The sequence below is a fragment of the Stigmatopora nigra genome, chromosome 14 (genome assembly GCF_051989575.1).
Source record: "Stigmatopora nigra isolate UIUO_SnigA chromosome 14, RoL_Snig_1.1, whole genome shotgun sequence".
Lineage (NCBI taxonomy): Eukaryota > Metazoa > Chordata > Actinopteri > Syngnathiformes > Syngnathidae > Stigmatopora > Stigmatopora nigra.
The window spans coordinates 5,385,294-5,399,019 of NC_135521.1; the positions used below are offsets into that span (position 1 = coordinate 5,385,294).

The window sequence follows — 13,726 nt, forward strand, 5'->3', positions numbered from 1 at the left end:
GTTTGTGAAATATACAAGGAAAAGGCAGTCATATTATTTTTAAAACACTGCTCTAACACCTTTATAATTGATGAATAAGGAAAACTATGGAGGTGGAAGCATGCCAAAACTAGAGAGAAAAAATGTGTCTTTTGCTAAACAATGCGTCTTTCAAAAGAAACATGGCTTTTTTTTCTCTTGCGGGTGGAATTGTTTTCTATTTTCAGATCAAAGTGCTTTTTCTGGCGGATGGAAACAAAGTACAAGACTACCTTAAGTCACATGACAGACGAATAATCCCCCCAGCAAGCTGTCAAACAACATAAATGCAAATGGTGACATATTCATGCCTTTAAAGAAAAATGGAGTGGAGAAGAAAAAAAATCATTTGAATAGATCTTTGAAATGCAAATGTATCTTCAAATGAAGCCATAATTTGACAGTGAATATCCATTAGCTGCCACAAGATGAGGCATTTCTTTCAAAGTGGCAAAGAAAATCCCTCATTAATTTTCCCCATTGCGGTCAAGAAAAACACGGACAAAAACGAAAGCCCTTCAAATGAAAGCGAAGATGCTTGAGCAGCGAGTGAAGGCTGCCAGTAACAGTTGGCGCTGGCCAGGTGCCAATGGGCAATAAACATGGCCACCGCCCACACTAAACAGCAGTACAGAGTCGAGCTGTTTATCTGGCTTTCCCTGCATGCCGACGTCGCCCTTCCCCATCAATTTAGAACTCACCCGCGGTTCAAATAGAGTGCCTTGCTTTTGCGGGTTGTCACTCCACAACGTCAATTTACTCCTCACCCAAACAAAGCCAGGTGCCTACATTGGCCCAGCACAAAGGAAAGGTCCACAAAATATTTTTTGATAACTGTATCGTTTGTCCTTGTTAACCCATCATACGTGATCTGGCCTGTCGCCCGTGGCAACCGAGCTGTTAAGGCTTGAACCTGTGCGGTTGCCTTGGCAAAAGAGCACCAAAGGCCAGCCATCGCTAACGTTAATTGGACACGGATGTGAACATTGGGCGGGGGACAATATCAAATGTGTTTGGTTTAAAAGCCCATATGATTTTTCACCTTGTTTAACCTTTCAATCTCGCCCTCCTACTTGAAATAAGAATGGGTATAATAATAATAATAAATAACTATTATGCTTGGGACTCGTTTTTTGCCGTTTTTAGAGGACCAAAAAAAAATGTCTACTGTTATTTGAGGCAAACTAATTTTTCATTTTTCTTTACATATGTAAACTTGGCCAACATTTTTTTAAGATTATTCCATTTGAATTTGTAGCAAAAATGCATACATTTGCACAAGGTAAGCACATTAAATCCAATTTTATATTAACAAATAATAAATTCAAATGAAGGGCCTTTTCAACTAAAGACTATTCCATTTTTTAAAATTATGAATAGATACACAGAGTACATATATACATGCACTCACAGAGAATGGCTAAACACTCACATATACTTTTTATATATAAAATATGTAAGCAGCATCCTCACACAATTTTTATGATATTAGCACATTAAACAAGTACTTAAATACGATCAGCAAACATTGGATCCAAGCAGTGCCCCGAGCAGGGCTGTTGTAATCCCTTAAAAGAGCAGTTTCCCTTCCCAGTAATGGCGAGCCACATGAAACAAAAATCCCAGGGGACGGCGAGACCAGAGATTACGATTAGAAGCCTCGGCACATAAAAAGCACCAGAGGGAGAAACATGTTAAATGTTAAACCCGACACAGAAAAATCGAGATCACATGAGCGTGCTGGGATATTAGTGAGTGCCTCCTGTAGAGCACGGCTAAATATTTCCTCCCATTTGACATATTTTGGGAGAGTGGAGCAATAACTTGGGTGTCTACATGATCATTTTACTCCTGGGGGGGATTAATGGGATATCGTGATGGAATGACACAAGGGCCACATGCATGTTATTTTGTTTTAGTTCATGGGTGAATTAAAGCAGCTGCCCGTAGGCAGGAGAAATAAAGTGAAACATGGCTACATAAAACGTAAAGAGCACATTAAAGCCTAGCAATATATTGTCATTGTGACATATCCATTGTCAGAATGAACATTAAAAAAAAACATTTAAACTAAATAAACCTACAGTGCAGTAGTGACCCATGTAATCATAACATATTGTTCGTGTTTTCTCAATATCTGAGGCAGAAATGGAAAAAAATAATAACATCCACATGTATTTAAAATATACCTGAATGATGGACATCCATGTGTTTGATTTGTTTGTTTTTTTCCGCCCCCTCAACTCGGTGGTCCATGGTCAGCTGTTCATTTGTTGCCTTTCCAGCTGGTCTAAAGCTGCTTAGAGTAGAAAGGAGATTACAACATGTTTAAAAGAAAAAAAATGCATGAACAGAAAACACTAAACAAGCACCATGACCTCTTTGGAAACACACGCACTTACACAAGGTTGGCCGAAAACTCAATTAGGATTTGATCTGGGATTTAAATGTCACAGAACGTACACTTGTCACTTTATATTAACAAGAAACTAGATTTACACCGTATGTAGACAAATGCACATCATGAAAACATAGCATTAATTTTAATGTTACTCACTTTAAAGGCAGTCATGGACTGTTTCCATTCATCTCAGGAGAACCGCTTTCAATAAGTCTCCGCACACTGAGGAAGAAAGACAGTCATATCGGCAATCTTCTGATTTAAAGAGACTGGTAATGCTGACAATGAGCAAAATGTGTGCAAAAAACAGAGGAAACTGTCAGAAAATGTGGGGCATATATAAAACATGATGATGTCAATATCGGTACAGTACCATATACTGTCTTTTGGGGGGGGGGGGGGGGGGCATTTTTTCAGGAAACCATGCCACCCAGTGGTTAAGGAAGATATGAAGTGAAAAATATCAAGAGATGCTTTAAATTTACCAGGCTGTGAAATAAAATCCTATATTTAACATGCAAATCACTAATAACCCAAGTTATTTTAACAAATATTTTGACTACATTTTTGTGCCGTTTGTCTAAGCTTAGCAACTGTATTTCCTTAAAAAAATAAAAATAATAATTGTTATCAAGTGTGGTGTGATAGAAGTTGAAAATAGGAAGATCTAATAATACGACTATTATAATGCTCCAGCATATGAGATTCCCATTTAATAAAATACAAATTAAAATTTCCTTTTTTTCAACAGTTCATTCTTGCAAAGAAAACAACTATTAGTACTCACATTTTGCTTTTAGCTACACAGCTGGAAACATCTGATGAGAAAGAGAGACGTGAGCAGGATACTTTCAAAAAATAATGGAACATTTAACAATGTGCATTTTAACAACGTGCAAAATGCAAAACATATTTAGAACGTGACGTTGCATTGCAAATGAATCGTCACGCTAAGTTGAATTAGCCAGCTGAAAAAGAAAAAAAAAAAGATTTAAATTGCTGAAAAAAGTTTTAGTTTTCATGCTTTCGATACAAGATTAGTTCTGATGATGAACTGGGAGCCAAGCATGAATTTTAACTGGGATTATGAGCCATGTCTGGTTGCTCCACATAGGAAGGATCCCCATGATGCACTCTGTGGTTGTGCATTCTCAAGTTCCCTCTGTGGGCAAACCTCTTTCCACACTCAGCACAAGCAAAGGGCCTCTTTCGCATGTGAACGTCCCGTTGATGCGCTCGCAAGTTGCCGCTGCGGGCGAAACGCTTTCCGCACTGCAGGCAGGTAAAAGGCCGCTCGCCGGTGTGCGTGCGGGTGTGGACGGTGAGCTCGGAGGGCGTCAGGAAGCTCTTGTCGCAAAACTGGCAGGGATGCAGACGGATCCCCGTGTGGCGCAACAAATGCCGCCGTTGGTGGGACGGGTAGCTGAAACTTTTGCTACAGTACGGGCAGGCGTACGGACGGGCGCCGTCCAGATTCGGTGGGTGCGCTTTGAGAGACTGCGAATTGGATTGCAGCCGTACGGGGTCTCTGTCGGAGAAGACGTTTCGCCTAATGCGATTGGAGGACGCGTCGTCGCCACGTCCGCACGGTGAGATGGGTGGCGGTCGATGTTGCCCAGACTCGCTTTGCTCTAGTTTTTGGTTTCCGTGTTCGGATGTCTGGTTATAGTTGTGCTTCTCTTGTTTTTCAGCCATGAATACTAAAGAGTCGTGCTCCTCTTTGCTGGTTTCGGCTTGGAAGTAGGCGCTGGTACCACGGATCATACCTCGAGTGTTGTCCAAAACTGAAGACCACTGCTCAGGTGGTGTTGTTGTCTTGGGGGAGCAATGTCTGTTCGGAGAATTTCTTTCTTGTTGTGATCGGTGCTCTTCCGCAGGGGGCGCTTCGTGCCACTGACAAACTATAGAAAGCATGAAGGTAAGGAGGAGAAAATATCAAATGATGGCCACATTTTAGAAGTTTCTTACCCTTGACTTGGACGTGGGGGTCATTCAGAGGACGCGTCCTCTGGTCTGGAATATCAATACTTTCCTCTGGGATTTGAACAAGGAGAGATCCCAATTGAGGCTGAGATCCATCACGTAGGGATGACTTTAAATGCAGAAGGAGTGCAGTTACGGCTGAGACGAAAATATGTTTTCAGAATTTATGCATCGTAGTATAGTATACTATAGTAGTATTTTGGGCTTAAGTCACTTTTACGCATACAGCAGGCAAAGGCAGTGTGTCTGTACAATTTGAACCCATAAAGAAATGAATATCATGTTTTACCCCAAAATAAACTGAAGATTAGAGTATGGCAACGATTTAGCATTTGCAACTGTGCATAAAAAAAGGATAAGCTCAAACCTCATATTTTATCGAAGTTATAGACTCTGTGACCATCTTCTGCCCACTTGAGGAGTTTTCCCTATCCGGTTCCTTTCCAGTGTAAAATATCGCACAATTTCCTTTAATTTACAGAACAACACGTTTAGGGGCAAATCGATGGCATCCATTTAGTGTAGTATAACTACAATACTACCTGCTTCCGTGAGGAGGTTGGAGCTCAAGCGCTCGTCACCCTGTGCAGCCATGCCATCTTCCTGGTTTTTGGTCCTCGGTCTCCTCTGCACTTGCTCCAGCTCGGCGAGGAGTCTGGTGATTTCGGCCTGCTGCCCACACATGCTGCTCTCGAATATTTTGGCGATCTCGCACACGGCAGCTGCTAGCAAAGAGTCCATGACAGCGGCTAACTGCGCGTGGAAGACGTTACGCACGCTGTCCATCGTAGTTGCCTAGTGGTTGACAGTTCACTTCAATTGCACTTGCACTAATTAAATTGGCTTCTTCGCAAAGTTTTTTTAAAATGTTTCGAGCCTCACTCCCGCTTCAGTTTAAACGCGAAGCTACCGACGTAAACGTACACATCTGGTGAAATGGTGCACGCTAGCTAATTTGACTAATACATGAAAATCGAGTGTTTGCTCGACATTACGTGAAATATTCATGTGCTTAGTCATTCTAAATAAAACCTAACGAGGTACTGGTGGATGTTTACCATATTCCGTGTTTGTTTAAATCCAGAATGACAGGCGGCCGGTTTATTTACTAACTCGGCTGTCATGTGTGCGGTAGCAAGCAAGCAGCCACGACGGGTCAGTCAAACTAGAAGGCGGAAGTGTCGACAAATCTCGCGAGACGATAGCTAACCCGGCACATTTAAAAAAAAATAAATACAAAACAAAACTATACCATCAATTCTGTCCGTCTGGTTTACAAACATATCTTGAGAGGTCACATCATTTTTTATGGACAGTATCACCCTAAAAGGAAAAGAAATGGAAAGATGTAACCAGAAATTACTAAGTCCTAGTAGCAGTCTAGTAATAAACAAGTGACATCAATAAAATTATTTATTCATACTCTAGCAGAGAAAATGTACATTTGTGTAGCCGAGAAAGTGATTTAAATGTAGTCGACACTCTGAAGTACGTTTTATAGCATTTTTTGGCAATTATAAAATGAAATGAAAACAAACATTTGTTCAATTGACATACTATTTTGCTTTTGATGGCACTTGAATGTGAGAATTTGATTATTAGCCAAAATGGAAATACACTGAAGGTGGTAAAAATGCTAAGTGAACAGAACCTGGGGGATAATATTGCATGGTTTATTAGCAAATATTAAATCTATGGGAATCTATCTAATTATTTTGCCTCTTTGACTTGTGTCAATATCTAAAAAGCTCAAACAAGTTTTTCTAGCAACACCTAAAAGACTAACTGCCTTTCATACGGATGTTTACACAATCAATTTTTTCACCACTTATACTCTAGCATTGCAAATAAGTGAGACAATTCACGAGAACACATGTATTTCACGATCAAATTTATTGCAGAGATGAAACACCAATGCAAACGCTACATGAAATAAGTCAACATCATATGGTTTTGTGACTCGGTCATTTTTAAATTGGTCAACGAGGTCAATTACGTTGTATTTTAGGAGGTCAAGCTTTAGCTCAGGCAGAAGTGGTGCCATTCCAGGCCATGTTGCGAGCATCCACGTCCACAAAATTAATAATAATCCTGAAAGAACGTGGAGACAAATACAGAATTTTGCATATCAGAAGAACACACACAAAATGAAGATTCGTGTTACCTGTCAGGAGATATGCCCAATTGTTTGTTGAGTAGTCCATGGAGTTTTTTCGAGCATTCATTGATTTGATCAGAGCTGAGCTTTTCAATGCTCTCGAAGTAGCAGATGGCACACGGGTCGGAATTTCCACCAATCATAATAATTTGATCGGCGTGGAAATGTACAGCAAAGAACTGATGAACGGAAGAGAATCAAATATGAGATCATGCTCATCAACTGTCATCAATTGACGTCTGGACATACCTGTGCAGGCTTGCTCATTAAATTTGTCAGTTCTTCGGTGACTTCTGATTGGAAAGCCTCCGTCAATTTCCCTTTGGGGAAGTTGGTGTTGACCACGAAAATGGACATGTTTCCAAGTGTCTTTGGGTTTTCTCCGAAAAAAAAGGTTTGACTGATGTTTCAGAAGTCGCGAGGATTAAAACATGAGGCGGAGCGAACCTTTTTATTGTCGGGTTTCTTGGCAAGTGGAGAACAAAGTCAATTTGAATGTCGTTAATTAAGTTTACATTAGAACCCCTCAACAGAAAAAATAACTCTGCTATGTATTCCCGCCTGGCTAGAGTCTAGTTACAATTTTGCCTTGAGGGGAAAATGGTGACATCGTTACGACACTGTAACACATTCATTAGGGCAGCAATGTTTCTGTATGATTTTGCATCAATGAAAAACTGAAAAAACACATTTATGTAATACCAGATGGGCTTTATTGATGAAGGAAACAATTGATGCTAAGCTATTTTGAATATACGCTAGTAAATGAATAACAAGGTATCTTCTTCAAACCATTGGAATGGCGTTTCATTTGAGGATGAAAACCACCTCAGCCAAAAGTAGTGTTGTTCCAGGCCACATTGCAAGCATCCATATCCACAAAATTAATGTAGATCCTAAAGGAGAGATCACAAAAGAAATTCTGACCGTGTTTGTGTTCATTTCCTTTGGAATCCTAATTCATGAGTTTAGGATACCTGTCCGCTGACACGCCCAGGTGTTTGTTGAGAAGTCCACAAAGTAGTTTTGAGTACTGCTTGTTTTGGGAAGCACTGATCTTCCCAATGCTGTGAAGGGAGCAAAGTGCACACGGGTCTCCCTTGCCTCCAAACACCATCATTTGGTCTGGGATGACTTGCACTGCAATATACTGCAGATGGGGAAAGTATACATATTTGGTAAAAATAGATCCTTACGTGACGAGACCACGCATGAGATCATCCATTTAGAAAACGTGATGAAATGCAAAACAAAAATGAGTGAAACAAGACGGGAGTCGTTCTCGGGTGATGCAAATGACTGAGCAAGACCGTGTTATCCTGTAGAATTATAATCTTACTTGTGCAGGCTTTCCCGTAGCTTTGGCTAGCTCCTGGGTAGCTTCTGACAGCAGAGCCGTCGGCACGTCCCCTTTAGCCACGTTGGTGTTAACGATGAACATCGGCATGATTTCAATCTGTGGTGTTTGGATGTTCTTCCAAAACAGGCTTCTCTCGACGGTGTGAGCGGTTCCGGACACTCAGCGCTACCTAGCCATACATTATACATAAGTAGACCTATCATTTTTTGCTAGTACAAATACGTCAGCACATTCGCCATATTTGATGTGGCATGGCTGTTTATAGAGAACGTTAATAGTGACCATGTGCAAGCTTACTCTGCTTGCGTGCACTATATATGTTAAGTCTTCTAGTCACATAATTTAGGAAAATGTGTGTAATTTCAGCTAGTCGTTCATTTGGGATCACGAGTTTTTCATAGCGCCACCACCCGTCCAAAAGTGATTGGCGCAAATGCTCGTGCCCGTAGGACTCTGACATTACTGAGCATGCGCAAAGCCCCCAGGCTTGATTGGCAGGCAAGCGAGGGGGAAAGCACTGACAGTCGCGGTGGGAAACAGCGGAGAAGTTAGATGGCGCTTTCCTTTGTCGCCTTCTACCTTTGCTTTCCAATCGGACCGAACCTCCGTCCAGACCGTTGAAACAAGCTTCTTTTCCGTAATATCAAGATTTGCCAAGGCGTCAAAGCGTACGGTGCGTATGTTTTTTCTTCTTCCTTAAAGGCAAAGTAGCCTTAGCTCAATAGCTAATAATGCAACCCCTCTGTTGTTGCAGATTTCTGTCTACACTTTATCCAAATTCTCCTCGATTCACTATTTTTAACGACTGTCTTAACATTCAGCTGTTGTAGAGTTTCCCATAATAGCCGAGAATGGGGCATTTAAGGTAATTAAATTAATATCTAATGTATCATGATGCTTTAGCATCTTTGTATGGAGAGAAAGCATTTATTAGCTTTCCAGTTAGAGTCTAATAATATGTTCATTTATTTTAACAAGTTTAACGTTGCTAGAAGAGAGATTTTTTTTGGGACTGTAGTTTGTGTTGTAATTATTGACAAATGAAACTTTCTCCACCTACTGACGTCATTGCACTAACCACAGGTAAGTTTTATTAGGGGCGTGTCCTAGTTTTGAACGGACGTTTCGAGTCCTTTTATTTTTGGTCTGCCTTAACGCTCTCACATACCTATCGTCTCCAGCTTCCATCGGAACCCGTCCCCGCGACGATGGAGGAATCGGTGACCACGTTCGAGACTCATCTGACGGCCGTCATGGACGGCCTCATCCGCTCGTCCGTGTGCGAGATCACCAAACTCTTCCAGGAGACGGTGGCCAACTACCTGGTGGAGCTGTCCCTCAACCGCAAGGAGAACGACGCTCTCAAGCTACGCCTCAAGCTCACCGAGAACAAGCTGAGGACGGAGCGCGTGTACGGCGCCGGCTGGGCCGCCAGTCGGCGAAGCGCCGTCGCCGAAGAGGGAGGAGGACATCACAAACGGAAAATGGAGACGGACCGTAAGTGGGCGCCGTTGTTTGTGCTGCTATTTGATAACGGGGCAAATGATAGAATGGGGATTATATAGTTGAATGGCAAGGCTTCAAAGCAGACACTTGTTTTGTTGCAAACCATCTGGCTGATGACTCCCTCCTCTTACTCCATTTTTTTCTTTTTCCTGTGCGTTGACAACCCCCCTTTCAGTCTTCTACCACCTCCTCCTTTTCTTCTCTGTGTATTGAGACGCTGTTCTTTCCTCCTTCCTCCTCCTCCTCTGGTCTCTGCCCTTTTTCTTCCCCCCTCTCTGTCGTCCTTTATCCACCCCCCTCCTCCACCCCCCTCCTCTACCTCCTTCTCCTTCCTTCCTTCCTTATCCTCCGCCTTTTCCTCCATCTGTCCTCGACACCCTCCTCCTCCTCTTTCTCTAGACAAACCCTCCTCCTCCTTCTTTGAAGCTTCCTCCCCCACCTCCTCCGCTATGCCGCCCCCGCCTCCTCTTCCTTCTCCCGTGCTTTCCCTCCCCCGCACTTCTCTCCCACTCCTCTCCTCCTCCTCCAGCCCAATTAAGCATTCTCTCTCCACTTCTCCTTCAACCTCACCTCCGCCCCCACCTTTTTTCCTCTCCTCCAATCATCACTCTCCCTCCTATTCCTCCTATTCCTCCTCTTTTGTCGTTCCTTCCCGTCCTCACGTTTTCTTTTTCTACTCAGCAGGCAAAGCGAAAAAGGGCCCCGCAGCAGCCTATCGCAGAGGCTGGCCCGGAGGCTCGTGGGAGGAGGGCGGAGAAGGCGGAGCCGTAGCGGTGGCGGCGACGACGGCGCCGGGGCACGGGGGGAACGATTCCAGACTGATGTACCTCGTCCAGCTCCCCAGGGGGGATGAGGACGAGGATGGTGTGGCGCGGGATGTGGAAGACGAAGGCGAAGGGGAGCGCAGCCTCACCGATGAGGGGGAAGAGACCACCGGCATCAAAGAGGAGGTGAGGACCAATAAGCAAGCTACAAAACATGGGGCGATAACCATTGAAAAATGATTGGAGAAATTTCACAGAGCTCGAGGCCACGTTTAAACGACAAGCACGCAAAAGTGATTTGGTCTAATCATTTGACAAAACTTAATAACAGATTTTTACATGACTTGGATAAATCACGGTTACTTACAATGATCACTGTTTCAGTTAAACAAAGGGCATAAACACTCTTTGCATTTTTTTTTTTACTGTCAGCAAGTCATTTTATTTGACCATATATTGTATAGCAAGGTTCACCAACTGTGGTCTTGGAGAGCACATATCCACTCTGTTTCCAACCTCCCCTCCCCCGCACACACTTGAAGGAAACAATTAGGATCGTTAACAGGGTCCCGATGAGTTGATCATTGGTATCACAAGTATGTTAGAGGTTTGGAGACTTGGAAAACGGAGACTGAAGAAGCGGGCTTGGTCATGGTCAATGACCTAACAAGGAACCTTTTAAAATGAGCAATCAGCAGAAACCCACAAATGAACCACAAGCATCCCCAAATTCCCCCCAAATCAAGAAGAAATGTTCTAAAATGTACATGAAGTGAAATCTGAGTAGCCTAAAATGACAAGAAAGTCATGCAAAATGGAGTCACTGCCTGCCATTGACAACAATAGATGTCCAATTCACTCAAAGTGGCTGTGGATTCTCATCTTTCAGCACCATTGTCAGAACTAAGTTGCAGCTTCCTGGGTATGCGATAAATGGTTTTTGTTTGTGGTGGTGTGCCGCCAAACAAGTTGTGACGGCATTTTCTTCCGTTTTTGTCTACACAGTTTCCCGAAATTGATGGATATCAACCCACTTCTTTCAAGTTGATCAAAGAGGCTCTGAAACTGGACTCGTCAAGTCACAATTTTCCCGAAAGTTCCAGATCACAAATTGAAGGTGCGCCGATGCCTCGTTACTGGAGACAACCACAACTGCAAATTGATTGGCATGTTGGGATTGTTGGGGTAAACAGAACACTAGAAAAAGGGTCCGAAAATCCCCAAATTGTCTTCACCCGCTAGGAAATCCGATTTCTCATTTCACTTTTTCCCTCTCAGGGGATCCCACGGATCGTCCCCTGAGCCTTGCCTCGGCCAAGAAAGCGGACGACGACTGGGACGTTGTCTCCGGGGACAAATCGGAATCCGGCATGACGGCGGACGAGCTGAGGGGCTTGGAGTCGGCGCTGAGGGCGGAGAGGGGCCGCCAACAGGCCGTCACGGAGGCATCGCGGCCCGCCCAGCCCGCCGCCGAGATAAAAGCCTCGCCTCCCAAGTACATCGGATTGGACGGCTTGGAGCAGGACGGCGATGCGGAGCGACGGACACCATCGCGGCAGCTCGAGAGAAGCCAGGCGAAGGCTGGCGACGCCGAGCACGCCCACATCCCGTCCGCCACGGGAAGCGCGGGCGAGAGCGGCGGCGAAGACGAGGCCACCGCCGACCTGCTCCACTTCTGCCCTCAGTGTGGGGGAGGTTTCCCCACCGAGGCCGAGGTGGAGGAACACCCCTGCCCGCTAGGGGGCGCACATTTAGCCAACGCCGGCGGCGAGGAGAGCCTCTTTCCCTGCGCCCATTGCGGAAACACCTTCAGCCACGCCTGGGCGCTGAAAAACCACGAGTGCGCCTGCGCCGCCGAGAGACCGCACTGCTGCGAGATTTGCGGCAAGCGCTTTACGCACTCGCGCTCGTTGGAGCGCCACCACCTGGTGCACACGGGCGAGCGGCCGCACCGCTGCCCCTTGTGTGGGCGGAGCTTCAGCCGACTGGGGAACCTGGAGCGACATCAGAGGATTCACACGGGCGAGCGGCCTTACGGCTGCGAGGCGTGCGGAAAGCGCTTCAGTCGCGTGGAGTACTTGAAGAGGCATCAGCTGATTCACAACGGCGAGAAAACGACGACGGCGGCGCAGTGCACCGTTTGCGGGCTCAACGTCCGTGATGCCGAGCAGCTCAAAAGCCATCGGTGTTGTTGAAAAAAATGGCTGGACTCGTCCTCCAACTCCACTTGATCTTTTACTGGCGGAAAGGAAACAATGTTTCAAATAATGCTAATCTGATTTGTAATTATTTATAAAGATAAATATATTTTTATGTTTGTATCGATGCTTGGCTCCCTTGCATACAGTGGCATTTTATCCCTCGTTAAAGTGACTGTATTTTGTACATTTGTCTAAGGTCTGTATCAAAAAATAAACCTTTTTGGTTCATCAAAAATGTCTTCTTTTTACTATTTACATATAGTAGTAGTACCTGGTACCTCTACATAAGAACACCCCGAATGGGTGGCCAGCCAATCCCAGGAGACAAAGAACCAAATCACCCTTAGCTAGGTGCAATTTAGAGTGTCCAATTAGGCTACCATGCATGTTTTTGGAATGTGGGAGGAAACCGGAGTAGACCCGGGGAGAACATGCAAACTCCACGCAGGTGGACTGAGCTGGATTGGAACCCTGAGACCACAAGACCTTTGAGAAGAGACTTCTTGTTTCCTTTCTGAGACTTTCCACATTGTGTTTAGTCTTTATAGATTCCCATTATTAGACATTTCCTTGGCCACACTTTCAGTTTCTCACTGTGATATGCAGGGGAAATCCTTTCTACAAAACAGTCCACCCACGTTTTACGGTATTGATGTGTTGAGTATTTGAATGACGTGAGGCAACCATGCGGGAAATTACATTGAAAACAAAGGCCACAATGCCCAGGATGTGCCACTCAAGTAGAATAAACAAGACGTGGTGTTCCAAAGTTACATTTCTCTGCTTAAACTCTTTATTTCGTCTTTTCAAAGAAATATTTGTTTTACATTTACATACTGAGTTTTTCCTTTACATTCTCCATCTAAATCATTAGTTTCTCATTGATGATTTTTTGAGCAGAAAATGAGGGGGGAAAAAACAAAAAGGTGACGAAAATGGGCCTCCAATATATGAGATATTTATAGTACTACCACTATGGATGAATGCAAACGGTAAGTTATGCCTCCCTAGAAATAGGGAGGAAACAGCGTCTTCATCTGGCCGGCGTGCGCGGTACAATTAGAGTCCCCACTCGAAAAGCAAATTGACTCCTATTTGTCAAGACTTTCTTCTTCTTCTTAGTCCATTTTAACTTTGATAAACGGATAAAGGCAAATAGTGGCGACTGCAATTTGTGTTAGATAAATGTGTTTCTTAAATGTCTGTTTGAATGTGGTTTGCGTGGTCCTACTTGTGCGGTTATTACGGTAAAACTTGCAGGCGAGAGAGCGCATGCGCCGCTGCCTTCGCGGAAACTACAATATTTCTACTCTTTCAAACTTGAGGTCTTCCATT

The 13,726-nt window shown here is 44.0% G+C and overlaps 4 protein-coding genes across 7 annotated transcripts; 1 reads left to right on the top strand and 3 right to left on the bottom strand.

Annotated features, from left to right (window-relative positions):
- Window positions 1-3,101: 3,101 nt before the first annotated feature.
- Window positions 3,102-5,580, bottom strand: LOC144207385 (uncharacterized). Its single transcript, XM_077732837.1, has 4 exons — window positions 4,945-5,580; window positions 4,770-4,870; window positions 4,388-4,511; window positions 3,102-4,320 (listed from the first exon to the last, which is right to left on the bottom strand). The coding sequence occupies exons 1-4, from the start codon at window positions 5,186-5,188 to the stop codon at window positions 3,494-3,496; spliced, it is 1,296 nt and encodes a 431-aa protein (XP_077588963.1). The 5' UTR covers window positions 5,189-5,580; the 3' UTR covers window positions 3,102-3,493.
- A 772-nt stretch (window positions 5,581-6,352) lies between these two features.
- LOC144207588 (macrophage migration inhibitory factor-like) lies at window positions 6,353-7,125 on the bottom strand. The gene is made up of 3 exons (XM_077733130.1): window positions 6,810-7,125; window positions 6,567-6,739; window positions 6,353-6,493 (listed from the first exon to the last, which is right to left on the bottom strand). Exons 1-3 carry the CDS (start codon window positions 6,915-6,917, stop codon window positions 6,427-6,429), a joined length of 348 nt encoding a protein of 115 aa, XP_077589256.1. The 5' UTR covers window positions 6,918-7,125; the 3' UTR covers window positions 6,353-6,426.
- A 125-nt stretch (window positions 7,126-7,250) lies between these two features.
- Window positions 7,251-8,278, bottom strand: LOC144207587 (macrophage migration inhibitory factor-like). The gene is made up of 3 exons (XM_077733129.1): window positions 7,900-8,278; window positions 7,538-7,710; window positions 7,251-7,456 (listed from the first exon to the last, which is right to left on the bottom strand). The coding sequence occupies exons 1-3, from the start codon at window positions 8,005-8,007 to the stop codon at window positions 7,390-7,392; spliced, it is 348 nt and encodes a 115-aa protein (XP_077589255.1). The 5' UTR covers window positions 8,008-8,278; the 3' UTR covers window positions 7,251-7,389.
- A 107-nt stretch (window positions 8,279-8,385) lies between these two features.
- On the top strand, window positions 8,386-12,626 carry LOC144207586 (uncharacterized). 4 transcript variants are annotated; one of them, XM_077733126.1, is made up of 6 exons: window positions 8,386-8,593; window positions 8,675-8,785; window positions 9,102-9,417; window positions 10,108-10,376; window positions 11,196-11,307; window positions 11,469-12,626. In XM_077733126.1, the coding sequence occupies exons 3-6, from the start codon at window positions 9,129-9,131 to the stop codon at window positions 12,383-12,385; spliced, it is 1,587 nt and encodes a 528-aa protein (XP_077589252.1). In that variant the 5' UTR covers window positions 8,386-8,593; window positions 8,675-8,785; window positions 9,102-9,128; the 3' UTR covers window positions 12,386-12,626. The 4 variants fall into 4 exon arrangements, with proteins under 4 accessions (XP_077589252.1, XP_077589253.1, XP_077589254.1 ...); XM_077733127.1 differs by having other exon boundaries at window positions 8,742-8,785; XM_077733128.1 differs by lacking the exon at window positions 8,675-8,785 and having other exon boundaries at window positions 8,387-8,593; window positions 10,111-10,376.
- The last annotated feature ends 1,100 nt before the right edge of the window (window positions 12,627-13,726 follow it).

Coding starts and splice junctions, on each gene's coding strand:
- LOC144207385 (XM_077732837.1), bottom strand. CDS start 5,188: ATGGACAGCGTGCGTAACGTCTTCCACGCGCAGTTAGCCGCTGTCATG. Junction 4,871..4,944: donor CAACCTCCTCACGGAAGCAG/GTAGTATTGTAG, acceptor TGTAAATTAAAG/GAAATTGTGCGATATTTTAC. Junction 4,512..4,769: donor TAACTTCGATAAAATATGAG/GTTTGAGCTTAT, acceptor CTGCATTTAAAG/TCATCCCTACGTGATGGATC.
- LOC144207588 (XM_077733130.1), bottom strand. CDS start 6,917: ATGTCCATTTTCGTGGTCAACACCAACTTCCCCAAAGGGAAATTGACG. Junction 6,740..6,809: donor TAATGAGCAAGCCTGCACAG/GTATGTCCAGAC, acceptor TCCGTTCATCAG/TTCTTTGCTGTACATTTCCA. Junction 6,494..6,566: donor TTGGGCATATCTCCTGACAG/GTAACACGAATC, acceptor ACGTTCTTTCAG/GATTATTATTAATTTTGTGG.
- LOC144207587 (XM_077733129.1), bottom strand. CDS start 8,007: ATGCCGATGTTCATCGTTAACACCAACGTGGCTAAAGGGGACGTGCCG. Junction 7,711..7,899: donor CTACGGGAAAGCCTGCACAA/GTAAGATTATAA, acceptor CCCCATCTGCAG/TATATTGCAGTGCAAGTCAT. Junction 7,457..7,537: donor CTGGGCGTGTCAGCGGACAG/GTATCCTAAACT, acceptor TCTCTCCTTTAG/GATCTACATTAATTTTGTGG.
- LOC144207586 (XM_077733126.1), top strand. CDS start 9,129: ATGGAGGAATCGGTGACCACGTTCGAGACTCATCTGACGGCCGTCATG. Junction 9,418..10,107: donor ACGGAAAATGGAGACGGACC/GTAAGTGGGCGC, acceptor TTTTCTACTCAG/CAGGCAAAGCGAAAAAGGGC. Junction 11,308..11,468: donor TTCCAGATCACAAATTGAAG/GTGCGCCGATGC, acceptor TTTCCCTCTCAG/GGGATCCCACGGATCGTCCC.